This window comes from Phacochoerus africanus, chromosome 10 (assembly GCF_016906955.1).
Source record: "Phacochoerus africanus isolate WHEZ1 chromosome 10, ROS_Pafr_v1, whole genome shotgun sequence".
NCBI classification, from domain to species: domain Eukaryota; kingdom Metazoa; phylum Chordata; class Mammalia; order Artiodactyla; family Suidae; genus Phacochoerus; species Phacochoerus africanus.
Genome location: NC_062553.1, coordinates 73,829,652 through 73,852,559, shown reverse-complemented (window position 1 = coordinate 73,852,559; position 22,908 = coordinate 73,829,652). Strand labels below are relative to the sequence as shown.

The window sequence follows — 22,908 nt, the reverse complement described above, 5'->3', positions numbered from 1 at the left end:
TATGCCCAAGAGTGGGATTGATGGGTCATATGGTAGTTCTATGTACACATTGCTAAGGTACCTCCATACTGTTCTCCATAGTGGCTGTACTGGCTTACATTCCCACCAACAGTGCAGGAGGGTTCCCTTTTCTCCACAAGATGTTTGTAATTTTGGGTTCAGTTCATCTACAGTAACTTACTGTTAGAATGCATTTTTCTTCTAGTCTTTCAGCAGGATAATTCATGGTGCCCCCTGTAACCAGTGCAGGAGCTACTTTGACTCAGAGCAAAGTCACTGACAAGGACTTCTGTGTAAGAGCAGTGGTTCTCAAAGCTAGGTCCCAGGACCTGGGAAGTCACTGGAAATGCAAATTCTTTCAGACCCTGCCTCAGACCTACTGTGTAGGCAGCTGTCTAGGTGATTCGGATGCCCCCTAAAGTTTGAGAACCACTGGTCTAAGAGGACATCCTTCTTTATTTTTAATTTTAATTTTAATTTTTTTGTTTTTTAGGGCCACACTCATGGCATATGGAAATCCCAAGGCTAGGGGTCCAAATCGGAGATGCAGCTGCCCACCTATGCCACAGCCACAGCAGAGCTGTGTCTGTGACCTACACCCCAGTTCATGGCAACACCAGAGCCTTAACCCACTGAGCAAGGCCAGGGATCGAACCCACATCCTTATGGATACTAATTGGGTTTTTACCACTGAGCCATGGCAGGAACTCTGATACCTTATTTTTCTTTGTTTGTCTTTTTTGCCTTTTCTAGGGCTGCACCCAAGGCATGTGGAGGTTCCCAGGCTAGGGATCTAATCAGAGCTCTAGCCACTGGCCTACACCACAGCCATAGCAACGCCAGATCTGAGCCGCATTTGCGACCTACACCACAGTTCAGGGCAATGCTGGATCCTTAACCCACTGAGTGGGGCCAGGGATCGAACCTGTAACCTCATGGTTCCTAGTCGGATTCGTTAACCACTGAGCCACCACGGGAACTCCGACATCCTTCTTTAAATGGAAGAGGAGCTGCAATGGAGAAAGGAGGGAGGTGGTCTTGCTTGTAAAGCCAGTGCCCCAGAAGCTCCCCAGATTTCCAGATCTAAAGTGGTGAGTATTTTGCCAGCAGAGAAGACAGGATGATGTTCTGCTTTTTGTTTTGCATTATAATTCCTGCTCCCATCAGAGACCACCACAAAAGACTATCAAGTCCCACTTCATTCTGGAAAATTCTAGGATTAGCGGGGGGCAGAGGATATATTTCGAGAATCCGTTATTTATACCAGACATTGAGTAAGGCACTTGGCATACGTGGTCTTATTTCATGTGTACAGGATAGCTTACATTAAGCGTGATTACCTCTATTTTGCAAATCCGGAGACGGGTGTAGAGGGATTCATTAACTTCCACAGGTTGTGTTCCAGCTGGATTTATATCCAGAAGGAAATGAGTAACAGGTGGTGTTTACATGTAGGATTTGTTTTAATTGTTCCAGGTTCAGGGTTTAACCTCTTTGATTTTACTCTGGCTACTTTAAAATAAAATGCACTCTTGGAGTTCCTGTTGTGGCTCAGGAGAAACAAACCCTACTAATATCCATGAGGACACGGGTTTGATCCCTGGAGTTCCTGTTATGGCTCTGGAGCTCTGATTTGACCTCTAGCCTTGGAATTTCTATATGCCACAGGTATGGCCCTGAAAAGCAAAAATAAAATAAAATAAAATAAAATAATAAAATGCATTCTAACTGCTTTTTGAGTTTTCCCAGTTATAATGACTGCCTAATTCCCACCGTTTAGACTAGAATCATGCTATAGTAAAATTATAAAATTAATATTTTTCCCTCAAAGGATGAATTCTCTCAGAAGATAATGTTAGGTGATAAAATGATAATAATGATAAATATTAGGATCCTAGAAACCAGGTTTATAGTCATCCAGACAAAAAAAAAATCCAGATGATTTGATGGAATTTTCAACCATTCTGAATACATTGAACTACTGTATAGTTTTATAAGAAGCTAACTTTCCTATATCACCTTTTTTTCTCTGCTAAACAGAACAATTTGAGGGTCAAATATAAGATTTTAGAGCAAAGCGATTGAGGCATATTTTGAAAATATGGTAAAATGTGAGGAAAAAACTCATCAAAGGAGATTTAACTGACCAAGTGCTTGTGGTGGGTATTGAATATGTTTCCTCTTCCATGGCGGTACGCTGAGCTGGCCTGGCATGAGAGAACCAACTACTAAATTTTCAGGAGTTTTGCAAGCAAACATAGCCATTACTAAAAATTGTATCAAACACTGGAGATCTGGTGGTGGCTCAGCGGTAACAAACCCAACCAATATCCATGAGGATTCGGGTTTGATCCCGGCCTCACTCAGTGGATCAAGGAACTGGCATTGCCGTGAGCTGTGGTGTAGGTGTCTTAGATCTGGCATCGCTGTGGCTGTGGTGTAGGCTGGCAACTGTAGCTCTGATTGGATCCCTAGCCTGGGAACTTCTATATGCCGTGGGTGCGGGCCTAAAAAAAAAAAAAGAAAAAAAGAAAAAAAATTAAGTAAACACAACTGAATAAATTATGTTCATAACAAAGGTATTAACCTTTTTCTTTTTTCTTTTTATTTTGTCTTTTTGCCTTTTCTTGGGCCGCTCCCTTGGCATATGGAGGTTCCCAGGCTAGGGGTCCAATCGGAGCCGTAGCCACTGGCCTACGCCAGAGCCACAGCAATGCAGGATCCGAGCTGCGTCTGTGACCTATACCACAGCTCACGGCAACGCCGGATCCTTAACCCACTGAGCAAGGCCAGGGATCGAATCCTAGTCGGATTCGTTAACCACTGCGCCACGACGGGAACTCCCAACCTTTCTAATTACTACCTTCTACTACTTTGATGCTTTTGAGGTTTACCTCTACATTATTACGTCTACTGTATCTGTGTGGGAGAAATGCTATATAACCTTGTCTTCCTGTATATTTCTTCCCGTTTCCACGTTCAGTGAAATTATGTTGGTTAAATTCAGCCATAGTGGAGTACATGCAACACAAAAACTGTCAAATGCTTCAAAAAAGTTGGTCGCGAAACCCTTATCCACATACCACTGATTATAACAATGGGCCAATTTAAAATTAAGACATGGTTGAGTTCAAGTGGTTAATTATTTCTGATTTATATTAGAAAGCTATAACTAACTGGCAATGCATTAAGGACTGCATCAGAGGTCTGGCAGAAGAGAAACAGTGAGCCAAAAGAGTTTGAAGGAAAAGTTTAAAAAGGGGGCTCTCTGGAAGTGTGGGCAGGGTGGAGTTCAAGGGCTCATGGGGTGATGAAGCCGAGGACTAAGGGCAGCAGGAAAGCATGGCTACCTTCAGGTGTGCACAGGAGGGAGGGACAGTGTTATCAGAGCCTTCAAGGTCAGGGACGGCAGGAGGGGGCTGCCCAGCAGGACTTGGGAGGCAGGCACTGCCAGAACCACAGTGAGGCAGCAGCATCGGGGGAGAGACACCCCTCAGCCTCTCTCCCATGGTGTCTCCACTTGGTCAATCTCAACCAGAAGCCAAGGGTGCAAGGGAGCCGTGGAGAAGCAGTCTCGGAAAGTCCGTTTCCTGGAGCATCAACAGGGCAGAGAGTCGGTGTGAAGGCAAACAGAATAAGCAGCACAGGGACTTTTGTGAGTTACCAGCATGGAGCACTGGTTTATTGTGGACACATCCCTTTAAGTGGGACTGTTTGTTTGTTTGTTTGTTTTTGCCATTTCTTGGGCCGCTCCTGCAGCATATAGAGGTTCCCAGGCTAGGGGTTGAATCGGAGCTGTAGCCACCGGCCTACATCACAGCCACAGCAACATGGGATTCAAGCCACGTCTGTGACCTACACCACAGCTCACGGCAACGCCGGATCCTTAACCCACTGAGCAAGGGCAGGGATTGAACCTGCAACCTCATGGTTCCTAGTCGGATTCATTAACCACTGCGCCACCACGGGAACTCCAAAGTGGGACTGTTGAAGGGAGACCTCGTGAAGCTTTTTTTTAAAAAAACAATTTGTAGAAACTCTTCCAGAGTCTGGGATTCTAATAAACTTTTAACTTATGGGTCTTGGAGCATGGTAGTCTTAAACCAAAATGAGCCTAGGCATAAAATTCTGCTAGTTTTTTTAGAGAGAGGTGCAGCATGGATCTAACTTGTATCAATCAAGGGACTAAATTTTTTGTGACAAGCATGAAATCCAAGTCATAGGAACCTCGGCCCGTTTTTAAGCAACACCAATTTGTGCTTGTGAAGGCCTTTTGGTCAAGAATGGAAACTTTGGGATTCATAGGGAACCTTCAAAGACAATCACCCAGGACATGGGCCTGTGCCTATTTGACAGGGTTGTCACCAGGCCTGAATGAGATAGAGAAGGTGAAGGAGTCGTGGCTCTTAACTGGCAGATGCCCCAACATACTGACACTGTCCATAGAATTTTACCTGGGCCACTAGTTACTCTCACTGTGCCTTTTAAAGGGCACCTAGTTAGTTACCTCAAGGCCCATTGGGGAATAGAATCTCTGTTACATCTTAATATGACACTGAGATGTGTAATACCGATATTAGACTATTTTTAACGTACAATATTAGCAATTTCATGGGGATGAATCTAGTAAGATGTTCTTAATAGCCTTCCTCTCCTGCCCTCATTATGTTTCTTCAAAACCGTCATCTGTGAGATATTGCAAAATTGAAATGAGAACCCATTCTCTGCCACTTGCTCCCAAGTTTCCTAGATTTTATGGCCATGAACTTTCAGGTCTCAGGAAACATTGTCATAGCCAGTCCTAACAAGTCAGAGATGTGGTTCCTGGTAGAGCTTCTCCAGGGGCCCGAGAGAAACGCACTCCAGGGCTTAGAGCCTGCTTTAGGCAGGGAACCATCACAGGAAAGGGTGAGGAACTGAAGTTTGCGTGAAGCCTGGGGCAGCAGCTAAGGAAATCCCAGGCTTGGTCATGGCATCTTTGCTCTGGAGCTCATGAAAAAGCACTTTTTCACGTCTTGCTGAGTTTGCAAATGTGCCATCAAAAGGTGCCCGCAGAGCCCTGCCTGGTCCCTGTCACTGGTTTCCCAGAGGGGACAGGCATGCAAATAGACAGGCCTGCAGAATGCCTGGGCTCGGTTTCATTCTGACTCTGCCAGTTTTTTCTGCACAAGCCCCCCAAATTCTTATCTGGCGCTTTGGTCATCTTCAGGGTAAGTTACACTTAAATCTTTGTGTGTGCGTAAAAGGACCTAGCCATTTTCACACTATTTCAAGTGTCCTGGGAAGATCTGATGATATAATCATCTTATTCCATTACACATGGAGATTTTAATTATTCCTCTTTGTCCTGGGGCTTCTCCTGGTTGCAAAAGAAGAACTATGGTAATTTGGGGCTAGGTAATTTATTTTTCATCTTGTTCTCAGCACAGTTGGTGAGTGCCTCAGCTTCAACCCCTTCAAAGGGGTTTTCTCCAAAAACATTGTATCTCAAATGTTGGAATGATTTTACCATCTCAATGGCACTGTCTTATGTTCAGGAGAGGAAGGCTCTGATGAGATGAACAAGGCAAAAATCACAATCAGACTGTCATTTATTAATACAAATTTATATAGTGGCATATGCTGTTGGAGAAATCAGAAATTCGTAACACACAAATTGGTACTGGAAATACAAAAATCATTTGAGAGTCAAGAAATCAGGTTGACAGCACCACGGATGTTTTATTCAGTCTGAGCAGTTGTGCAGTATCCAAGAACAATGAATACCGATAGGACACTGAGACTGAATATCCTAAGACTGTGCAAACAGACCCCATCAGTCTTTCTGCACCTACCCGTGACCACCAGGAGGCCTGGGGCACAACCAAGGGCAAAGGTGCAGACTCTTCTTTCTTTTGACCTTCACAGCCAGCAAACAGCCACCCCCAAGGGTCTGTTGTTTCTTCTCACCTAAAGGCATAGGATAAAAGGTTAGTAACACACGCACACACACACACAAACACACAAGGCATTAGTGAGCGAGTTAGAGAACTCGAAAGGGAAGCTTTGACTGCAATAGAAGCCCACATCAGTCACCAAATTATCTGCTTCCTCCTGTGACGTATAAAACACAAATGAAATGAAAGATTCTGTTATCAGAGGGGTAAATCTCAGCTCTCCATATCTGAACACTTTCTGTTTCACAAGTGTGCGTCCACTAGAGGAGTGTCAGCATTTGATAGAGGGTACGAGGTGAGGTTGGGGGGCAGGCGGGAAGGGAGGTAAGACTATCCCGATGGCTCTCCTTTCACATAGACAACTCACTCTCTCAGGGTCCTCACAGATGCTGCCCCTGTCACTCCAGAACATTCCATGGAGGCTGTGAGGAGCGCTCGGAGATCAGTCTCCATGCCTTCCCCCAGTGGCTCCCTTCTGTCAGCTGTCTGCAAGCATCCCAGCCATGAGTCCTGCTTAGTGGGGCTGGAAGGGCTGTGCAAGAAGACTACTGCAGCAAGTGGGAAGTTGCTGCTTCAGGGGGCAAGCATTCAGGCACCCTGGAGCCGTTATAAACCACAGGCCAAGTCAAACATTGCTCCACAAGTGATTGGCTTCCTGTCCTTGCAGAATTAGCATTAACCTTCTAGGTCCTTCTGAAGAGGATTCCACGCTCAGCTGATGAGCTCTCCAGTCATGAGACACCAATTCCGTGTGTTCATGGGGCCGGTACAGAGGTTCTGCCCCCCAAACAACCAAGCTGGTCTCAAGTAGCACCTGACCAGTCAGGATTATCAGGTTCTGGGCCTGCTCCCCCCAGGATGCTAAGTCAGACTTTCCTCAACATGCCCTGCTCTGGACACTGACTCACAGTCTCACCTCCTGCTCATGTATTATTACTGCCAGATTCATGCTTCAGTCAAAGGCTGCTTCTTTGTTCCAATGAGAAGATTATTTCATAATCCAAAGAGAAGAGACAGGTTTTTTGTTTTTTTTTTTTCTTTCTCTGCTTGCCACTCTCTCTCCCCCCACCTCCCTAAATGTATTCCTCTCTCACTCACCCGGGACACCCTTCACTTATTTACTTAACAAATCCTCCGGTGCGTTTGTCTTGTGCAAGGCACTGCTGAAAAACCAAGGCACGGCTCACACCCGCCCTTCTCTCAAGGACCTGGGAGTCTGGCAGAGATGCCTACAACTTTCACGGTACTTTTGGTACCAAAATATTTCCAGTGCGGAATGTTCTCGAAGAGCTTGGGTCGTGATAACACAAATATCACACAATGTGAATGCTCTGTGATTTGTTCAGCGACTAGGGTGGGCCGTGCATCAGGAAGAGAACGTGTTTTTTTACTCCCGAACAATGGAATTGTGCTTCCAGTTTAAAACCATGTGACATGCAATACAGCAGAAAACATAAACACAAAAGCAAGCAGTGCGCACACTATACACATCATTAAGCTACTATGCTATTTGAACACCAGGTCATTTTAAAGCCATGTGCTCCTGGCCTCGTCATGTGCCGATATGATCAAATAAATGCCTGAGCTACCCAGAAAAGAACCCCCCAAAAGAGAAATCCCTGAAATCCTGTAGCAGAAATGGTGCCTTTATCTCTTAGACTAGTACTTTATCTGCTGTGAGTACTAGTCAGCAGCTATTACTTCTTTTTTTCACTCTGGCCTGAGCTTTCTCCTAATCTGTTTTATTCAAATGTATCACGGACTTTTCTGACACCTTATCAAAATAAGACCCCCACAGCTAGCAAAGCTCAGGGCTTGTCTGGTATTGGACTGGGCCAAGCATGGGGTAGCAGGAACCTCAGTGGGCATCTAAAGCATCAGGCAATGCTGAGTGGAAAGGCCACGGTGCATGCTGCCCCAGGAAGGACTTCTGGGGGTGTCCTGGATGACGCAGCCTAAACCAGCAGGGAGCCAGGACAGCCCCCCCGACCCTCACCCCCACCCGGGCCTAGGGTGCAGTGCCTCACTCATGTGCTCTGAGGTGCTTGCCAGGTCCCTCGTGTCCCTGGGTTTCAGTGTCCCCTCCGTTAGGTGTGGCGGGGTGTTCCACCGTGCCTGATGCCTGACGGGAGAGGCTAAGGTTTCTCCTTGGAGCTGCGGAGAAGTGCTCTAGTCTAGAACACTCTGAACCTCCAGGGGAAGAGGGCTGGTGATGCAAAGGACAATCAGAGGCCAGGGAGCCAGGCTGTCAAGAGGGCACAACGAGCAGACACAGAGGTTGTGCTGATCAGCACAATTCTGCGTGGAATCCGGGCATCAGCAATCTGAATTCTGCTGTCAGGAGGAGGCCCAGGAAAAGCCGGAGCCGAAGAAAGCTGGAGGTGGGGGAGGAAACCAGAGGCCCTGCATCCCGCCCCCACCCCGCGCCCCCCACCCCCAGACCACCTCCCCAGCCTCTGAGCTCCGCCTGTTGACCTAACGCCTGACGCAGGTTTTCGAAGGGCGCAACGAGCAATGTGTCTCTGCTGAGATCAAGAACTGCTTCCCGGCCTTGGTGGGGGGGCGGTGGGGGAGGGTTGTCCCAGTGGTTCTTTGTTTAATGAGGTGGCTCAGTTGTGAGTTGATGCATGTGATGGGTGCCCTCAGAGCTACAGTTTTCCCTTTTGTAACCGGTAAGATTATAAAAATACCAGTATTTTGCCCCGCTTTAGAAAAATGATTTTAGAAAAAAAAAAAAAATACACTTGGGCCTCCTCCATTAAACTTCGGTTCCGTCCTGTAAATTGTTGTGAACGCGGACTTCCAGATTCAGTTTCTTCACTGTAGCGCCTTTGAAGGTGTAGGGCCCCGCGGGCTGGCCGAGCACGTTGGCGTTGCGCGCGGTGCGGTACTGCCAGTCCACGTTCTTCTCCACCCTGTCCGCGCCCCTCTTGGGCACCTCCACCTTGGTGTTCAGAGGGTACTCCTCCCCGAGGTCCGCTGTGGGCGGCTTCTTCCTCTGTTTCTGGCATTTCCTGGTGATGAAACAAGCCACCAAAAACACCAGAAGGAGGAGCATGATGGCCGCGAGGGCGCTGCCGATGGACGCCCCGGTTTGGGAGAGAGAAGCAGCTGTAACTGGCTCTTGCATCTCCAGATTCAGAGACTTCATGTTGGTGCCGTTCTTGACTTGGTCCCCTTCGTTGTCATAGATGAGGGACTCGTCAAGGGTCAGCCAGCCACTGGGGTCCACCAAGTCCCTTCGAGGGCGCCTCAGAGGGGCGGTGAGAGAGCGCTGGACCCTGGGCCCCGAGATCGTGTCGGGGCCAATGACGTAGATCACCTGCAGATACCACTGGTGTCCTGCTTCCACCTGCAGCAGGAGGAGATGGGGAGACAAGCCCACAGGTCACTGGTACCAAAAGACCACCTCTAAGGAAAGGGATCCGAAAGACAACTGCCCACCATAAGCCTCGGCAGATAAACGGTTTCAAGGAAACCACTGGCCACGCCAGTGTTCACGGCAGCACTATTTACAACAGCAAAATATGGAAGCCACTTAAGTGACTGCCAACAGATGAATGGATCAAGAAGGTGTGGTCCACATACAAGGGAGTAACACTCAGCCATGAAGAGGACATGACAACAGGGAGGAACCCAGAAGGTTATTATGCAGAGTGTAGGAAGTCTGACAGAGGAAGGCTAATACCGTATGATGTCATGTATATGTGGCATGTAAAAAACAAAGCAAACACAATGGAAACAGACTTTTAGATACAGAGAACAAATGAGCAGTCACCAGAGCGAGGAGGGCGTGTGGGGGATGATAAAACTACGGGAAGGGGCTTAAGACATACCAACCTCCAGTTATAAAATAAATAAGCCACGGAATGTAATATACAACATAAGGAATATGGCTAATAAGGCTGTAAGAACTTTCTATGGGGAGAGATAGTGACTAGATTTAGCACACTGATCACTTCATAGTACATGCAAATGTCAAATCACTATGTAGTACACCTGAAATTAACATAATATTGTATGTCAAATATATTTCAATAAAAAAAGAAAGGAAACGGATCCACACAAGCAACTCTTGCTTTTAGAGGCATAGAATCAATCAGATCATTACTGGCATCCTTTAAAAAAATGTCGACGTTAAGACTGTGTGGTGTATTTAAAGATTAGTAAATACACCAGTGTAACTGTAGCAAAATAAATCAAGCTTTTAGTGAAGTTAAAAAAAGAAGAAAAAAGAAAAAAGCATGAGCAATGGTTCAGTTCTCTATGAACAGAGAACTCAACTGAATATTCTGGGGTTCTATTTCATTTCCAAACTAAGGCAATCTTGAGTCAAATATTCACATTTTTTTTTCCAGTTTCCCTATCTTTGCATGGAGTAGCTCTAAGAATTTATCTTTTTTTTTTTTTTTTAAGCTAAGTAAATGCTTATGATTTGTTGGTCTTTATTGATGGGAGTGGAGTAACAGTAATAACCATAATTGTTCCCAGGGAACAATTCCCTTCCGTTGTTTTTCTGCTTATTTTCTTTTTATCAATGAACTTAGCTAAAATAGAGTTATTAAACAAATGTACACTCAGCACCTACTCTGTGCATAATACATAGAAACTCACAAAAATTTTCTAAACTTCTTGGAGCATCTCCTGAGCAGTTATGTCATCAAGTATTTTATTTCCCTCTCATTTATCCCCATTGAAACCCTCCATGACTTTTATATAACTTCTGAAAAGTGATAATAATTCTGAAATCCTAAGTCATGGTTTACTATTTGGAGATAGGGAAGAGTAGAATTTGATCTTGGAAGTTCATGCTTTTTACTGGGAGATAAGAGTATTTTTGTTTATAAAATAGTAGTAATTCTTGCCATTCTAACTGACTGGATTGTATTTATGATTTTGTGAAACATTTCCACATGCCTGTGAAAATCAGCTGGTTCAGCACAGAGCTATGACAAGTGACCACATGCGAATTAAAGAATTTGGTTATTGCTTTGGTCTATTGGAGATGGATGTGAAAGTTCTGGGTGAATGATAAGCTTAATAAAATAAACAAGACCTGCCAGCAAGAATGCTATAAAAAAGAAACTGACATGGAAGGAAACTGACATTGTGGCTCAGTGGTAACCAACCCCATGAGCATCCATGAGGAGGCATGTTTGATTGCTGGTCTCACTCAGTGGGTTAAGGATCTGCCGTTGCTGTGAGCTGTGGTGTAGGTCACAGATGTGGCTCAGATTTGGAATTGCTGTGGCTGTGGTGTAGGCTGGCAGCTGCAGCTCCAATTTGACCCTTAGCCTGGGAACTTCCATATGTGGAAGGTGTGGTCCTAAAAAGAAAAAGGAAAAAAAAAAAAAGAAGAAGAAGAAGAAGAAAGAAACTGACATTGAAGAGATAATGTCATCCTCCTTTGTGCAACCTTTAAAGTGATCTTGGTCTCGAGCTTCTCTCCTTCTCCCACACTCACCTTATAGAGCGCATCGACCTTCAGAGTAAATCCATCCACTCCGGGCATGGTACTGACCACATGGAAGTCAGGCAACTCGGAAGCAAAGTGGGCCTCGAAAGGCACGTCGTGGAAGTACTTGTCAGTTACCTCTGGCTGGCTGCGGTCCTGGGATTCCAGAAAAAAGACACAAAGTTTATGAAGGTGGCACCACTGATCTGGCCGTGGCCGTCACTGGGAGGAGAAAGGTACACTCCATGCGTCCTTGGGGCTGGGTCCGGAGAATACGTACTATTGGAGCCCTCTCCTTAAGCTGAACCTGCCTCTGGGCACCCACTGCCCTCTCCAAGGGAGAATGCTTAGCGGTCTCTGGTGATCCCGAGACACATGAGTGAGAGAGTCTAGACCAACACTTCTCAAGCTATTTGGCCCCAGGTCATGGAAATTAGCACCCCCCCACAAGCTTTTATTTTATGTGGTTTATATCTGTCAATATTTACTGTATTAAAATTAACATTACAATGAATAATTTTTAAAATGAAAAACACGTATTGACTAAGTCATTTGAAAATAGAAACGAGAAATGCATGACGTGTTAACACAAGTAACATCACACCCACCTCCCAAAAAGAGAGCTGGCCTTGTTTTACATCTTTGCAAATCTCTGGAAAAGAACTGCAGTCTCACAACTGCTTCTGTATTCAATCAGTTGTGATATGTTGTTTTGACTGAAGTTTCTGAAGAAAATCTGGCCTCATCTAGTTGTGTAGTTAGAGGAGGGAGGTTTTTGTTTTGGTTTTTGGGTTTTTTTGTCTTTTCTAGGGTCACACCCTTGACATATGGAGGTTCCCAGGCTAGGGATCTAATCAGAGCTGTAGCTGCTGGCCTACGCCACAGCCACAGCAACTTGGTATCTGAGCCACATCTGTGACCTACACCACAGCTCACGGCAACGCTGGATCCTTAACCCACTGAGCGAGGCCAGGGATGGAACCTGCAACCTCATGGTTCCTAATCGGATTTGTTAACTGCTGAGCCACGGCAGGAACTCTGAAGGAGAAATGCTTGAATGTCTTTTTCAGATAATTGTGGATATTGTTTTTTGATAGCAAATCAAAATTCGCTAAATGATATTTTTGAAAGGTTAGTCACAGTGGGGAATCTGAATCCATGTACAATACACCTTTATACTCTCTGCACTCATGAGGGAATGAGTATGAAAACAGCATCATCAGAGTCTTATGAAAGTAGTTTTGGGTTTGTGGGCTCCCTGAAGGAATATTGAGCATATTTATGGGTCTCTGGGCCACATTTTGAGAAACACTGGCTTAGACTTTCCTCTTCAGTAACAGCTGGTCTTGCTACCCACCATAACCACTCTATTTGGCATTATGTCCTATATTTGGCATTATGTACTATTAAGAGGACAGAAACAACAACAAGAGCATCTGTAGAAAACTCTCAGAAAAAAAAAAAAGAAGAAAAAGAAAAAAGAGAGTTCCCGTTGTGGTTCATTGGGTTAAGAACCTAATTAGGATCCATGAAGATTCGGGTTTGATCCCTGGCCTTGCTCAGTGGGTAAAGGATCCGGTGTTGCCGTGAGCTATGATGTAGGTTGCAGACACGGTTCAGATCTGGTGTTGTTGTGGCTGTGGTGCAGGCTGGCAGCTACATCTCCGATTCAAACCCTAGCCTGAGAACTTCCATATGCCGTGGGTGTGGTCTGAAAGAATGAAAGAAAGAAAAGTTTCAAGAGCGGGGTTTTCAGCTGAGGAAATCTACTGGTGAGTCCGCCCTTTAACGCCAGCAGTTAGCATACCAGCAGCAGGAATCTGTGTTTGAGGTGTTTGTTTGGCTGAATGCATCCGTACTGGGGTCCTTCATTGTAGATCGTCCCCGTGGGGTCAAAGAAAGGCACATAGCCATCCTTGCCCGTGCAAAGATAGACTTTCTCCAGCTGCAGTTTGTAAGCAGAATTCAGGTTTTGTTCTGGATTCCAAAGTACTCGGCCATAAAGGATCTGACCTGAAAAGATTGTGAGGCATTAATTAGGTCAGACTTGAAAGGGAAAAAAAAAAAAAAAGATGTCAAGGATAGAAAGGATTGAACATGCTCTTGCAGGGTCAAAAGTACGTTTCTGTGAAGAGCTGTGTGGTCCACGTGCCCCTAAAATACACATTCATTCATGTACTGCTTCCTTCATCAGTGAGCATTTACTTAGGCATCTAAGTTATGGCAAACACACTGTTACATGCAAGGGACACAAAGGTGAGTGAGACCCAGCTGAGAGGACAGACATCAAAGCAAAGCACCTGCTAAAAATAGCTAACATTTATCTCAAACTCATACTCTTTGCTAGGTACTGTACTGTCCTTCCTATGGCAGGACTGCTGTTGGGCTCAATTTTATGACAAGGGAATTGAGTAGTTACATGACTTGTTAAAAGTCACAAAGCTGAGGGTGGGATTCAAAGTCAAGGTGCTTTGCCTCTAAAACCCACACTATTAACCAAGACAACACTATGCTGTTACCACAATAGAGGATGCTACATGACATCCAATGAGCAGACCACTGAGCACAAAAGTCTGCCTGGGGAGAGGTATGGAAGAGTTTAAAGTGGAGATGACCTGTGAGCAGGATCCTGAAACATGAGTAGGCATTTGTCAGCTGGAGCATTTCAGGTGTGTGTGCGTGGGGAGGCGTGGGGGAGGCTGGGGAGAGCATTATAGGCAAAAGCAAGTCCATGTCCAGAATACGGAACGCTGGAAGGGTACCAGTCCTGGGGTAGCTACTTTTCCTTAGTGCCTGCTAGGCATCAAGTTCTTTCTTTTCTTTTCTTTTCTTTCTTTCTTTCTCTCCTTCCTTCCTTCCTTCCTTCCTTCCTTCCTTCCTTCCTTCCTTCCTTCCTTCCTTCCCTCTTTCTTTCTTTCTTTCTTTCTTTCTTTCTTTCTTTCTTTCTTTCTTTCTTTCTTTCTTTCTTTCTTTCTTTCTTTCTTTCTTTCTTTCTTTCTTTTTGTCTTTTTAGGGCTGCACCCACAGCAAATGGAGGTTCCCAGGCTAGGGGTCGAATCAGAGCTACAGCTGCTGGCCTATGCCAGAGCCACAGCCACGCCAGATCCAAGCCGTGTCTGTGACCTACACCACAGCTCACGGCAATGCCGGATCCTTAACCCACTGAGCCAGGCCAGGGATGGAACCTGCAACCTCATGATTCCTAGTCGGATTCATTTCCACTGAGCCACAATAGGAACTCCCTAGGGGCATCAAGTTCTTTACCCATAGTATCCTCCTTAATCCTCCCAAGAGCTCATGAGATAGGTTCAATTAGTATCCCGATTCTAAATCGCTCGTCCAGGGTTTCATATCTGTGACTCTCAGATATTGAGACAAACTCCTCAAGGGTGCTGAGGACTCTGGACTCGAGTACGGAGGTAATAGGGAGCCCTAGCAGGCTGTAAACAGGGGCTCGATGTCAACACATGTGGGCTTCAGAAACATGGAGGGTGAGGACAAAGTGACTAGAGTCACAGCAAGGGAGCTGCCATTTCAAGTGGAGAAAGCCTGTGGGAGAGGACGGGTACCTCGGGCGGATCTTGGAGGCTGGCAGGTGCTGGGGGCAGACTGCAACGTCTCTGAGGAACTGCGAGCTAAAGCAAGTTACCCAAAGTTAGATAATGGGTTAGAATGTGGTCAGAAACCCGAGCGTCCTTTCTACCCGGAAGAGGGCTTTTCCACATTGTCCACTGCCGATCGTTATGGCAACAAGAAGGTGATCTCCTTTTGAAACAACCTGAAGGAAGGACTAGGGCTCTTTTCCTTGACTAAACTTGTCTGCTCTGAAACCAGCATCAGGGGCAGTCTTCCCTGGTTTTTTTGTTTTGTTTTGTTTTGTTGTTTTGTTTTTGTTTTTGTTTTGGGTTTTTTTTTGCCATTTCTTGGGCTGCTCCCTTGGCATATGGAGGTTCCCAGGCTAGGGGTCAAATCGGAGCCGTAGCCGCCGGCCTACAGAAGAGCCACAGCAACTCGGGATCCGAGCCGCATCTGCAACCTTCACCACAGCTCATGGATCCTTCACCCACTGATCGAGGCCAGGGATCAAACCCTCATCCTCATGGTTCCCAGTCGGACTCGTTTACCACTGAGCCACGACGGTAACTCCGTGGGGCAGTCTTCCCTGGAGAAGTGACCGAAAGCTGATGAGCAGAGATGCTAGTCCAGGGACCTACCTGAAAGCTTCTCAGCTCTGGCAGAGTCTCTGCGAGGGAAGGGAATGGCTTACCTTTGGAGAAGGCCCCTTTGTAATCCATTTCCGCCAGTGACATATCAGATGTGTTGGGATCCATCAGGAACACCTTCTCATTGTTGCAGAGCTGGAATTCAGTATTGAGCGAATACACGACAGGTACGGGGCGGTTGGTCTGCTGGAATGCGATGGGTATCAGGAATCTAAATGCGGGAACGACAAGAGTTCCTTGAGAGCAGGGTCCACTTGCATCTGCCATTTGAGCTGCCCTCCTGTCCCCACCCTTCTCAGGACTGTGACCTGTGCTTTGCTGTAGGTGTTAACTGTTTACTGAATACAGAGAGGTGTGCAGGCAGGCGAGAGACTGTTTAGTTCAGGTCCTTGTGAGGGTCTTTTGAGCAGAAATTGGTCTCTAGCTTCTGCAACACTCTGCTTTTCCTGGGCCTCTCATTCTGGAAAGCCCCGTGAGCCGATGTGAGATTAGTGGCTGTGAATTTAAAGTTTCCTGACTCTGACCTGCTGGACCTTCTGCTGAAACACTCCCTCTTCTTCTGTCCGCCGTCCTTTGCCTGGTGAACGCTCATTCTTCAGATGGCAACTCAAACACCACTTTCTCCAGGAAGCTTACCTTCTTCCTCTTTCCTTCCAGGCTGGTCAGATCCCATATCAGCTGTTCTCACTCCACTGTGTGCTTTTCTTCCATAGTACTTATTGGGATTTGATATTCCCTTTAAATATGTAACCAAAGTCTGGTTTCACCCAGTACAGGTTCCATAGAGTCACAGCCCATGTCTCTCTGCTCACCACTGAACCTTCCATGCTAGCCAGGCTCCTAACACATCCCTTTGTTGTTAAGGAATAATGCATGAGTAATAATTTCAATGCTTTACTCTTCCAATCAAGTCCGTCTGACCATTCCTGGCTTTGACCTCAAGGTGCTCCAGGGGGGAGATTTGAGAGGGCTGAGGTGTTGGAGGAACAAGGGGTATAGGAGAAACCCCCCCAAACCAGGGCTGATACCACCTCAACAGCTTTGACACAACCATTAATTGAATCAAGACTTCATTTATCTGACTCGGGGAAATAGGTTTTCTTGTTGACATGTGTATTATCAGAATCCACATAGCACCAGGCCGTGAGACTCAATAAATACCTATTGATTAAACAGAATGAATAATGGCTGGTGATGATGAAGATTCATAAGGTTATAATGTATGACAGACCTCACAAAAATGGGCATAATAGAAGACACAGTTCTTCTGAATTAGGTCTGAATTTCCCGAGTCAGTCTTGATTATTCTCTGTGTTGCAAATCTAGTGCATCCCTATGGAGCAAAGTTAGGCCCAAGGGGGAGTCCCCCTGGAAAGATGGGGACCACAAGGGAGGACCTCCTTCATGTGAGGCAAGGCTGTCTTCAGTGTATTCAGCAACACCCACCACCCCACATACTTCCACACCCACACCGCCCTGGGGCTGGAGATGGGGTTAATGGTTTTTTGTTCCTTTTTTTGCCACTTCCAATCATTGTTCCTCTCTTTAAAAAAAAAACACACACACAAAACATGAACAACTACAACCTCCTTTGACCCCTCCTTGTTTCCTGCTGGTGCCCCTCTCCTCTGACCTCCTTTATAACAAAACTCCTGAAGTACTGTCTTTCCCTGCTGTCTCCACTTTCTTGCCTCTGTCTTGAACCCACTCTCCAATCAGGCTTTACTCCCCCTCAGCCCACTGAATCTGCCCTTTGTCAGGATCACCGAGGACTTCCACATCGCCAAATCCAATGGCTGTCTTGGACTCTTAATCTGAAAGTCACATTCCAAATTGTCATGTCTACACGATAATGTCAGATTCTGTCTTCAGCATCTACTCTCCAAAATGGTTTCTATTCACTATGCTCAGCTTCTAGAAAGATGGCTCTAGACTCTGCATTGCTCAGAGCAGAGGTGACCTTCCATCCTCTGCTGTGCTCTCCAAGCCGAGGCCAGAGCAGAGGCCACGGTAAGAGCTGAATAAACACTGGCTGAATGAATGAGCATCGGCAGAATGTGGACAGTCTCAGGTCAGAGGTGGGTATGGGCGGAGGGACAGCTGATTCTTGTTATGTGTGGGTGGTAGTTAACATTTTACAAAGTTCCAGTGAACGCCGAGTGGATAGGGGATCACCGCTCCTGGGGAAAATACAGGATTGAGGTCCTGCAGCCTCTGATCACAACATTTTCCTCTGTGATCAATCTTTCCCTGTTTTACACATGTTTCTGTTCAAAGACACCTGATTTGATAAACATTGTTGATTCATCAACATACATAAAGAACTTATAGCAGCGGCACTGAAATCCATGCCTAGATGAAGCCTATCTAACACTCCCTTAGGTCCATCACTGCCTTCCTGTACTTGGGCAACTAGACAGCACTTTGATGCTATGTGGGGGACTTTTTTTTGTTTGTTTTTTGTGGGTTTTTGTAGTTGTTTAGAGCTGCACCTGTGGCATATGGAGGTTCCCAGGCTAGGGGTCCAATCGGAGTTGCAGCTGCTGGCCTACACCACAGCCACAGCAACGTGGGATCTGAGCCGTGTCTGGGACCTACACCACAGCTCACGGCAACTCCAAATCCTTAACCCACTGAGTGAGGTCAGGGATCGAACCTGCATCCTCATGGATGCTAGTTGCATTAGATTCTGCTAAGCCACAATGGGAACTCTGGGGGAGTCATTTTCAAACAGCAAAATCACCAACAAAAGGTACCAACATGTGAAGCACATGGCCCTAAACAGACCATAGAAAAGACATTTGTTCATTGTAAGAGAAGGCGGAGTGCTGCCTCGCTCCACCTGAGCGGGGGATGTGGGTCACAGGACCCGATCCCTACACATCAGTGAATGATGGGAACGGCATAGTGAAAACTGATTTACAAAGAAATGCTGGCGAGGACAAAGGTTCACAGAGGATGAGGCTCGCTTGTCTCCCTACCTTTCTGGGGCGTGTGCGGTGCAGGCCAAAGGCTTCTCTCCTGGGTCCGCCCAGGGCTGGGTGGGAGGCACGGTGCAAGGGACCAGGCAGATGGTGTACTCCCCAGAGTAGTCCTTCCTGGAAGCATGAAGGCAGACTGGTCAGAGGGACCAAGGCACAGATTATCACTTACCCCGAAACACAATGACTTCCTTCAGCGGTTTTCAGATTGTATTTGTGCTCGGCATCTAAGAGCTTGACGCGTCTGTCAACACAATTTTTCAGGAATTCATCTCTGATTGTTCTAACCTTCCAGTACTATCCAGAGGTGTTAAACAGAGCTACTTTCATTTACTCCGGCCTCTTCATCAGGAAAAGGCCCACTGGAAAAATCTAAAAGGCTCCAAGTAAGGCAAGACAGAACCGGCCATCACTGGCTTTAGGTTCCCAGGAAACTTATTTGACAATTGTTTAGTGATTGTCATTGATGGACACCCTGTTACAGATTTTCAACCGCAAAAGCTTTCAGTTAACTGAGATGCGACCACGTCAGCTGCTGCTGCTGCTCTGACTGCACAGCTGGCCCCTGCCTCAGGGTTAAATGAGCCGGCTCCAGAGAATGCCTCCCCATTTCATTGGCATTCTGTTTCGAGGCTCCTCTCCCAAACTCCATAGCCTCTTCCCTTTCACGAAGCTGAAGAACAATCTCGGTTCTCGCAGGAGATGGCTTGCTGGGGATTTCTGAGGTCACAGTGGGGCACAGGATTCTGTGGGTCATGGCACTGAGAGCCTCCATAGCTCTCACCTCACTTTGTTTCCCACATTTGGTGTCCGGTCACAGCCCACCTCTGGCAGGTTGCCTGGAAGGCAGCCAGACATCCAGAAGCTTCAGGGAGATTCTTCAAGGGCCTTGGGAGCCTGCCATCCATTGACTGAGGAGAACAGGGCTGTGAATTTTAATATGGTTCTTGTGATCGAACGGTTCTCACATCTTCCATATACATTCTTTGACAGTTTCTTTGCTATTATTTGTTTATTAGTAAAGGGAGAGCAAAAATTTGGTAAGCAAAATAAATAAATAAAATAAGAAAAGTCCTAGGATGCAGCCTGAGGTCAGTTTAGCGGACTGGCCTAGGCGGGAACCTGGGAGATGGTCCTTGCACTTGCTTTGCCTCTGCTGTGGTTTCATGGTGTTGGAGAAACCAGGCACATTTTCAGGGCTTAGTTTCTAAGCACCTCCATCCCCTGAAAGTTTGTGTGTCTGTGTGTCTGCAGTTTTGCCACAGCTTATCTTCCTCCCAAGCTTGGACCAGTAGGCAAAAAGACCTTGGCTGCCATATTTGAATTACATGAAAATTAACTTGTATAATAGGCATAGTAACGCTTAATTAATAGAAACATTTAATTAGGCAGCCCTGGCCTTCGAGACGTTAGGCCAGATTGTGTCGCTTCTCTCCTCAAAGCCCGCTGCAGTGCAGTGGCTCCTGTTGCACTGGAGTGAGAGACAGAGTCCGTGCCCTGGCCTGTGAGGCTCTGCCTTACCACCTATTCCCTCCTTACTGCCCATTACCCTCCTCCTTACTCAGTCCCTGCCAGCCACACAGGCCACCTTGCTGCCCCCCTAAGCATGCCAGAAATTTTGTCACCTTGGAAACTTTGCCAGCAACTCCTTCCCCAGATAATCTGCAGAGCTCTCTCCCTCACCTCCTTCAAGTCTGTGCTCAAATGCACCTTCTCTTTTTTTTTTTTGTCTTTTCTAGGACTGCACCCGTGGCATATGGAGGTTCCCAGGCTAGGGGTCGAATCAGAGCTGTAACCACTGGCCTACACCACAGCCACAGCAACACAGGATCCGAGCTGTGTCTGCAACCTACACCACAGCTCACAGCAACGCCGGATCGCCAACCCACTGAGCAAGGCCAAGGATCGAACCCGCAACCTCATGGTTCCTAGTCGGACTTGTTAACCACTGAGCCACGACGGGAACTTCCAAATGTACCTTCTTAATGAGGCCTACTCTGAATGTCCTAACCAGACTTATCCATATGTCTGCTGCTGCGGGAAGAGATCTTTATTTTGTCCATGGATGTATTCCACGTGCCCAGAACTTTCCCTGACGCATTGTAAAAGCTCAATACATGTCTGTTGAACAAATGAATGCAGGACAGGTGGCATGATCTCCCCAGGCAGCAGTCTTACCTTCCCTCAGTCCTAAATATGAGTTAGGTCGACTGCCTCAGTATACTTGCAAATTTGCCAAACACAGTCCTGGATACAGGTGTTTAATCCTATGGTTCTTCTCCGCTCCTTTCTGAAAACTGGACATTTCCCACATGGCAATGTGGAGCACCAGCTCTCCCCCTGCCCAGAAGCCTTGGATGACTCCCCAGCCTCTGCTGGGCTCCCCTCCCTGAGCCACTGCCTTCTGAGGGTCCTGCTCCACTCATGGCGCACACAGCACACAACGCTTGGTGTGGTGGCTCAGGCTGCTGTGTATCTGTGGATTTCACCTCCTCACCTGAAATGTCAGCTCCTAAGCATGCTTATTCAGGACCTACCATGTGCTACAAACTGCAATTCTAGGGCCTTCCGATCAGGCAGGCACACTCTTACCACGGGAAGCTCACCATCTCGTGGAAAATGGCACTGTGCTTAGAACATTATAATCTGCTGAGCTGTGTTACAGTAGAAGCTGGAACAACGCGGGACCTAGGAGGTGATGCTTCTGGCACCGCATGGGGAGTCAGAAAAGTGTCACAGAGGGGTCAGTGTTTGAGCTGAAGCTCAGAGAACTTTTGAGTTTTGTGAGAGGAGAGGGGCAGGAAGGACAGGGGAATTGCAAAGGTGTGGAGTATAAATGGGCTGGTGGATTCTGGGGATGGGGAGACAGTTAATGTGGTCGGAGGCTGGGTTTGAGGTGAGACCAGAGGGGAGAGAATGGGCTTTGTTCAAAGAGCTGGACTTCATTTGGTAGGTGGTGGGGAGTCAGCATAGGATTTAATGAGGACAGTTTCTCTGCCTATAAATTGGGACAAGTTCATGTGCAATCTCATGAGGTTCTAGGAAACACAGCCCTTAAAGCCTATTTCATTGTATACTGATTTCAAAGGAATCAGTACACACCAAAAAATACCTGATAGAAGACTAAACATTTAGAATTAAAAAAAAAAAAAAAGCTTTCTGGGGAGTTCCCACTGTGGCTCAGCAGAAACGAACCCGACTAGTATCCATGAGGATGTGGGTTTGATCCCTGGCCTCACTCAGTAGGTTAAGGATCTGGTGATGCTGTGAGCTGTGGTGTAGGTTACAGATACAGCTTGGATCTGGCGTGGCTGTGGCTGTGACTTTGGCTGGCAGCTGCAGCTCTGATTTGATTTGACCCCCTAGCCTGGGAACTTTCATATGCTGCGGGTTCAGTCCTAAACAAACAAACAAACCTTTTTGAAAATGATTCTTAAGGCAACCTGCTACTTCTTAACTGTAGAGCTGGATTAAGATTTTCATGCTAAATGCATATCTTAATTTCGCGATCTATAAAGTGAGGATAACAATATTTATGATAGACGCCATGATCCTTTTCATGGTAAAAGTTTTAATTTTGTTTGCCCTATTCTTCCCTTTTACAAATGGGATATTTTACTATATTTATCCAATTCTCCTTTTATCTCTATGTTGGGTGGGGGAGAGGAATAAATGGTGTGTTTTATTTATAGGACATTGGACCATAAGGGGTCACACCTGATAACCAGGGGTCCTGGATTTTGCACTGGATGCAATTTCTTTATCATACTAAGGTTTTAGTTGGACACACGTCCCAGCTTCCTTTGCGGGTAGGTGTGCTATGGGCCTGAGATAGGATTTGAACACAATGGGATGTGAGCGGAAGCGACGTGCACCCTGCCTGTTCTTAGCCTTGGAACATGCGTGAGCACCTCTTGCTTTAGACATCAGAGGCTGATCTGAGCTACAGTTGCTTCTTTTTCTGTTTGCCAGAGAGCTGTTTCTATCTATCCCTCTTCTACTCCTCTTTTAAAAGAGAAACGCAGCTTTTGAAAAAAAGCCCTTAAAGAAACAGAAACATTTCAGATTTACCCCCGAACTCCGTCCCGTATTCACCTGTTATAGGAACTCGTGGCTCTCCAGAGTTGATAAGGAGAATCAAAAGTCTGAGCACTCCATAGTAGCTGCAGGTCAAACTCAATTCCTCCCAGGTGGTCGGGAGTCAGTATGAATGATTTCACATCGGGGAGGGTGTGGTGCTCCATCACAAACTGTCCTATTTCAAGGGGAAACACGATCCACTTATTTGTCAGTTTTTACTGTCCTTGTGAGAA

At 46.4% G+C, this 22,908-nt stretch overlaps 1 protein-coding gene across 2 annotated transcripts in view; it reads right to left on the bottom strand.

The window, feature by feature from the left end:
- Positions 1-8,363: 8,363 nt before the first annotated feature.
- FRAS1 (Fraser extracellular matrix complex subunit 1) overlaps positions 8,364-22,908 on the bottom strand; it is a 274,927-nt gene continuing 260,382 nt past the window's right edge. The window contains exons 67-73 of one of the 2 annotated variants that reach the window (XM_047798478.1): positions 22,691-22,850; positions 18,596-18,712; positions 15,659-15,825; positions 14,961-15,026; positions 13,199-13,404; positions 11,401-11,547; positions 8,364-9,288 (exon numbers count right to left, since the gene is read on the bottom strand). In XM_047798478.1, coding sequence (XP_047654434.1) covers positions 8,695-9,288; positions 11,401-11,547; positions 13,199-13,404; positions 14,961-15,026; positions 15,659-15,825; positions 18,596-18,712; positions 22,691-22,850 — 1,457 coding nt within the window. In that variant the 3' untranslated portion in view covers positions 8,364-8,694. The remainder of the gene's footprint in view (positions 9,289-11,400; positions 11,548-13,198; positions 13,405-14,960; positions 15,027-15,658; positions 15,826-18,595; positions 18,713-22,690; positions 22,851-22,908) is intronic. The other variant, XM_047798479.1, reaches the window with a different exon arrangement.